The sequence below is a fragment of the Carya illinoinensis genome, chromosome 1 (assembly GCF_018687715.1).
Source record: "Carya illinoinensis cultivar Pawnee chromosome 1, C.illinoinensisPawnee_v1, whole genome shotgun sequence".
NCBI lineage: Eukaryota > Viridiplantae > Streptophyta > Magnoliopsida > Fagales > Juglandaceae > Carya > Carya illinoinensis.
The window spans coordinates 3,224,486-3,231,408 of record NC_056752.1 but is presented as its reverse complement, the minus strand read 5'-3'; the positions used below and the strand labels follow the sequence as shown (position 1 = coordinate 3,231,408).

The 6,923-nt window shown below is 37.9% G+C and overlaps 1 protein-coding gene across 1 annotated transcript; it reads left to right on the top strand.

The window, feature by feature from the left end:
• The first annotated feature begins 210 nt into the window (after window positions 1-210).
• On the top strand, window positions 211-6,923 carry LOC122306026 (CDPK-related kinase 5-like). The gene is made up of 11 exons (XM_043118379.1): window positions 211-1,023; window positions 2,607-2,737; window positions 3,289-3,330; window positions 3,562-3,670; window positions 4,040-4,118; window positions 4,208-4,504; window positions 4,585-4,697; window positions 4,813-4,920; window positions 4,997-5,059; window positions 5,152-5,319; window positions 6,313-6,923. The coding sequence occupies exons 1-11, from the start codon at window positions 433-435 to the stop codon at window positions 6,451-6,453; spliced, it is 1,842 nt and encodes a 613-aa protein (XP_042974313.1). The 5' UTR covers window positions 211-432; the 3' UTR covers window positions 6,454-6,923.

Below are 6,923 nucleotides of genomic sequence, written 5' to 3'. Positions count from 1 at the left end.
ATTACAATAATTAGATAATATTTAGATAAAAATTAAAAAATATTTTATATTTAAGTGATATATAAAATAAAAAAATTATAGAATATCCGAGAACCCAAACAAGACGTTAGTATTTACTTAGAAATATAATTATGCAATATTTTGTTTTAATATAGATATATTGGGAACGCGATTTTTAAAATATTTTTGCTTAAAATAAAATAATAGTTTCTATTACAGATCTCTCCCTTAAGCTCTCTGTGTATATACCACCATTGTTAAAGCTTCCATTCACTCGGAGACAAACCTGTGCGCTCTCTCTCTCTCTCTTTCTCTCTCTCATTTTAATGTAATTCTCGAAGAATTCCAAATCCATCATCCATAAGAATTGCAATGCTCTGACCTTGAATTGCCAGTGAATTCCCCTCACCTCTGCATTTGGAAGGTTATCGGATGGGTCTCTGCATCTCCCAGCCCTCCGCAAATCCCAGCCCCTCGCCTCTGGAACTTGATCTTCAACCTGTCCAGGACAAGTCTATTCCGGTTCAGAGTAACTCCGTCCCAGCCAAGGATGGCACCAAAACAACTTCGAGCGCGGCCAATGACCGGAGCCAAAACCATGCCGGTCACCAGAACGGGAAGAAATCTCCGTTCTTTCCGTTCTACAGTCCCAGTCCGGCGCACTATCTCTTCTCTAAGAAGTCTCCGGCGAGATCTCCGGCAAATGTGATCTCCAACTCGACGCCTAAGCGGTTCTTCAAGAGGCCGTTCCCGCCTCCGTCGCCGGCGAAGCACATACGTGCAGTGCTTGCGAGGCGACACGGCTTGGTGAAGCCGAACGAGGCCTCGACACCGGAAGGGAGCGAGGCGGAGCACGTGAGTGGGCTAGACAAGAGCTTCGGGTTCTCCAAGCACTTCGGGAGCAAGTACGAGCTGGGAGACGAGGTTGGGAGAGGGCATTTCGGTTACACTTGCGCCGCCAAGTTTAAGAAGGGCGAGCTCAAAGGCCAACAGGTCGCCGTAAAAGTCATACCCAAAGCCAAGGTTCGCCTTAATTTCTTGTCTAGAAGTTTCGCTCTTATTATTATGAATTTGTTAGTTACTTCACATGAATAGATAAGTTAGTGAATTGTGGTTTCTGCAAATCTGGATCGGTCGGCAGGTTATAATTTAGCTTTTAATCTGGGTGGGAAACGCAAAAAAAAAGTTTCGTTGCTCCCTGTGAAAGAGAGCGATTTTATTCACTGTACGAGTGGTTGTCAGCGGTTTCATGCATTATATGTAATGGTCTTTGATCGCTGTTAGATGTTTTTATTTGATTATGGTGGGAATGGTGGGCTGACATGATTGGAGTTGAGATTTTCTTTAAATAAAACTGGCGCTAGTGGCCCAACCATGACGTGGGAGATTTGATTATAATTATTGTTACTTTTGTTGTTAAGTAGAAGTATTTGGTCAACCAATTGTCGGGCTTGGCTACGGAGTATTAGGCTTTAGAAGTAGCCAATTAGATTTAAAGGTTTTAGTCCTACAATTTAGTTTTCTCCTTCTTGTTTATTGGTATGAAAGTAATGCCTGGTTTAGACAATTTTTTCATTCCAGAGGAACATGTAATTCTTTTACTTGTAGTTACAGAAAAGATGGAAGAGTTCATTTTACCATTATTTTAAGATTTTTTTAATTTTCCCTAATAGATAGTGAAGTCTGGAAAAATATTCTGCTTCATTACTAGGGTAATTATCACACAATTTTGAAAAATTTGAGAATAATTCACCTGTATTTGGGGGGAATGCTGTGAATAAATGCTCTTACGAATTAGTGCAGAAGGTTGAAGAAAGAGATATGAACAGTTAATAACTTGTGTTAAAAGGTTTTGCTCACACGGGCTTTCGATGTGGGAGGTCAACATAATTAGGCCCCATTTGGATGTTGAGATGATTGTAACCCATCTCATCTCAATATCCAAACACTACTAAAATACACACTTTTCAATTTCAAAATTTCAACTTCTTATATAATCATTACAACATTTTCAAACTTCCAAACAAAACACAAAAAATAATTAAAATTTTTTAAATCCCAAAACAAAAATAAGATTAAAAAATTATATTCTGACAATATTTTAACTTTACAATTTTTTATTCAACATTTTATTTCTCATTTCTCAAAACCTCATAAAAGATCTTAATTCAAATTATTTTATTACTATTAACAAATTATTTACTACTATACACATATTTCTCATCTCATCTCGACATCCAAACTAGGCCTTAGTGTCTGTCATTGCAATGTTACATAGACAAGAAATGGTCCCTTCTACCTTTCCTTTTTTATGACTCATGGTTTACAAGAAATATGCTTGTACATTTTATTACAAATTTTACACTTGCTAGTAGTAAACCACCTTTTAGTTATTGCCGCATCTTCCTTTACCTTGTTGTTCTGACAGGTTTGTTGTCTGTATTGTTAATTGATCCGTTGTTCCTTGCATTTCATTCAACTTGATATTTTTTGTGCAGTGGAACTGGTACAAATTTTTATAGCGTATAGCACTGTAAGGTGCTGTCTTTTATATTTTGTTAATATCTAAATTTCTTATTTATCATTGTTTTTATCATTTTTGTTAGATGAACACTGCCATTGCCATTGAGGATGTGAGAAGGGAGGTAACAATATTGAGGGCATTGACCGGGCATAACAATCTAGTACAGTTCTATGATGCTTATGAAGACCACAATAACGTGTATATAGTAATGGAGTAAGCTCTTGCTGCAACCCTTTCATCGAATCAGATCCTGCTATTAAAATTTTATAGGAAAATGCTTGAGCTGCAACATTTGGTACTACATAGATATACAAACTGAGCAATGCTACATACAGTCGTAGCGTGCGCAAGCGCCTTGCAATCTTTTTGAAAAAGAGTGGGACTCACCGTTAAAAAATTAGTTTTTTTATCATGTGGGTCCCGTATTTACTCACTTTTTTTCAAAGTGCTTGCGCATTCCACGACTGCAAATATCAGCTCTCATACAGACTGACATGGTACTGTCTTGTGGTAGTGACATGCCAGTCAATTTTGAAAAAAAAAAAAATAGAATCATGTATTGATTGATGTAACACAGACAGTGTGTTAGTGTCATGTCAATTTGTATCCCTTTGTAATACTAATGTAGTAGACGTACTAAACCCTAATTTACAACATTTGGAAAATATTTTTTACTTTCTTCTTTCTCTAATGGGAGGACTCATCCTCAATTGATATGCAATTTTATTTTAACGAACTATGATAAATTGTCATGCATCTCTTAGGTTTTGCGAAGGAGGGGAGCTTTTAGACAGAATACTCTCAAGGTATTTCTTTCTTTGCTAGGAGGACCCCATACTCTTTGAGCCCATTAAATTTGATGGATAAGGAGAGCAAAGGAAACTTAAGAAAGACAAAGTTGATCAGTAGCTGATAAAGCTCTCATGTGGAACTTAACTCTCTCTCTCTCTCTCTCTCTCTCTCTCTCTCTCTCTCTCTCTCTCTCTCTCTCTCTCTCTCTCTCTCTCTCTAATGTCATTGTTCCTTTTCTTCTGCAGGGGTGGGAAATACACAGAAGACGATGCAAAGGCTGTCATGATACAAATATTAAATGTTGTTGCATTTTGCCATCTCCAGGGTGTGGTGCACCGCGATCTCAAACCTGAGGTGGGGTATATTATATTCTTTCAATAACTTTGGAAATTAGATTGATTTCAGCTGGAGTCCACCTTTAGATAGAGATTATTCCTTTGATGTAATTGTCTCACAATAAATCCTTCTAGATGGCTCTAATACACCCCCGCCCCGCACCCCACCTAGAGAGCAAGAATAAACAGAGAAATTAGTTTGTAGATGTATGTGATATGGAAGCTAAGTGAGCATAGACTTTATCTGATGTAGTTAATTTAATGAATCGGTTGTTGAGTGATGCTTGTAAAAAATAACTTCAAAGTTTCTTACCGCATGTGGTTCTTGAGCTCAGGTTTTGTTTTCATCGATTTGTTCTCACCTAAGTATAGTTATTTGCTGCATCAGAATTTCCTTTTTACATCAAAGGATGAAAGCTCACAATTGAAGGCCATAGATTTTGGCTTGTCAGATTTTGTGAAACCAGGTTTGTCGTCATCATCTTAATACCTCTGCATGCTGTTTTGTAGCCCTTTGAATGTGTCAATGGTTTAAAATGTTTCAAATGCTTTGCAGATGAGAGGCTTAATGACATTGTTGGTAGTGCATATTATGTAGCTCCAGAAGTTCTGCATAGATCATACAGTACAGAGGCAGATGTCTGGAGTATTGGTGTAATAGCTTATATCCTGTTGTGTGGTAGCCGACCATTTTGGGCCAGAACTGAATCTGGGATCTTTCGAGCTGTATTAAAAGCTGATCCGAGTTTTGATGAGCCACCTTGGCCCTCATTGTCTGTTGAGGCTAAAGATTTTGTTAAGCGCCTATTGAATAAAGACCCACGGAAACGAATGACAGCTGCTCAAGCTCTAAGTATGGTGCCTCATCCACTGCCAAAAGTGCTCAGTTGTTGTTCATATGCACCTGTAGTTGCTCAAACGATTCTCTTGCAGGTCATCCTTGGATTAAACGTTCTAATGCTGTAAAAGTGCCTCTGGATATACTAACGTTCAAACTCATGAAGGCTTATATGCGTTCATCATCTCTACGAAAAGCTGCTTTAAGGGTGTGTATACGATGCCATTGGAGATGAATATTGCACACATTGTTATTTTGCTTGGAAAACAAAATGTGTTTAGTTTGTAAAACTATAACTTTCTCCTTTTCATTTTTTGTCACAGGCACTATCTAAAACATTGACAGTAGATGAGCTATTTTATTTGAAGGAGCAGTTTGCACTATTGGAACCAAACAGAAATGGCACCATAAGTTTAGATAATATGAAAGCGGTTGGTTTATTTATATAAGCAATATGTTTAAAACTGGATGTTGTAAGTTATGGTCTCACTCTTTAGCTGTTATCAGGCCTTGATGAAAAATGCCACAAATGCTATGAAGGAGTCACGTGTCCCTCATTTTCTATTGTCGGTAGGAAGATTGACAACTGAAATGGATGTGACAATTATCTTTCTTTATTGTTCTACTTTAATGGCAAGTTGTGATGCCTCTTTTGGTTGCAGCTTAATGCATTACAATACAGAAGGATGGATTTTGAGGAGTTCTGTGCAGCTGCACTAAGCGTGCATCATCTTGAGGCTCTTGATCGGTGGGAGCAACATGCTCGTTGTGCCTATGAAATTTTTGAGAAGGATGGAAACAGAGCCATTGTCATCGAGGAGTTGGCCTCGGTATGTCTGGTTCAAAAATAAAATAACTGTGCATGTAAGCATGTCAGCCTGTGTGCCTCAGTATGTTTACTTATATTAGCAATGTGCCACTGTATATGTCACTTAACAACAACAGAAGGATGCATTTTGAGGAGGTGTAGATTGGAGAATCAAGTATTTCAGATATCATTTTTCTTTTGGCTGCAATGCGAATATTTGTGCTATTGGGAAAGTTGGTCAGGATGTTTGGACGTAACTGAACAGCATTTTGCAACAAAACTGTGTTGACATGTACTGGGTTTGATCATAGCTGCTTCAGAATTTTGATCCTGTAAACACTTTTTTCCATGGTTCTCTTCTTCCTACTTCCCCCCCCCCCCCCCCCCCCCCCCCCCCCCCAAAACTAAAAAACAAAACCCCGCTACATTTAATTTCTTAATGGAGTTGTGAAATCATTGTTGTTTTGGATCACAGCTTAAGAGTGTAAAACGAGTTAGTAGCCTAGTAATTTGCTGAACTTGCAAAAATGTATTTCCGTTTCTGAGGTAATTGTTCATAAATTGTTTATGTAAGACCAAGTTTGGGCTAACCTTGATTTGGTCCATATATGATGGTCTGCGTTGTATTAGTGAACCTTAAGGTTGATTGTCAAGTGATCCCTCTGGTTGATTATTAACTATATAAATTAATCTGATTGCCCGAGTTAACTTGGTTTTTAAGAGTGCTTTTGATATGAATCAGACGTTTTATGCTTATTAAGTTCAATGTTGACTTTCCTAACTTCTGTTCATTGGTTTGAAATGCAAACCCATCAACATTCTGTTGGCTTATCCAATTTTCGGAAGTATTAATACTGGTTTTCTCATTAAAATTAGAATATGAAAAAATACTCTTGCATTTTCCCTTTGATTCAGTTTGTTGTTGGACATGGGTGAAGAAACAGTGATGTTTGCATTCATCTTGTCAACAAACCTGATGCAGACTGATCTTTTATCTTTTTGCACATTTTTTCAGGAACTTTGTCTTGGCCCTTCAGTCCCTGTTCATGCTGTTCTTCACGATTGGGTTAGGCATACTGATGGAAAGTTGAGTTTTCTTGGGTTTGTCAAATTGTTGCATGGTGTATCTAGCCGAGCCCTGGCAAAAGGTCAATAACAGGTTCAAAATCCATGCTAGAGAACCAAGAAGCACTATGCTGTCTTGACCTGCAAAATGGCTGGTCATGGGGGATTGAGGCACTTTCTAGGCCTTTAATATTCATTGATAATTTCCATTCCAATTGTGATCAGCAGAGTCAGTTTAGCCTATTTTCATCTCAATGGACTGGGCTTGCGTACAGATACTCTCAGGATTGGAGGTGACCCCTGTGCTCCTTCAAGCCAAGAAGTCGATGAGTTTTTTGTTTCTTCTGTAAAGCTTTACGTTTAGTTGCAGGTGAGAATATTTCTCAATTAATGGTTGTTGTTGATCTTCTGACACATATTGGAATTGTCTGACATATTCAAAAGTTGTGTTAGATTATACTCCATGTTTAGTTCTTTTTAATCAGATGTCCCTTCCCTCCCACTTCACTCATTTCTGTCCAAAGCTAAATGACATGTAAATCATAGTTCCATTTCTGTTTA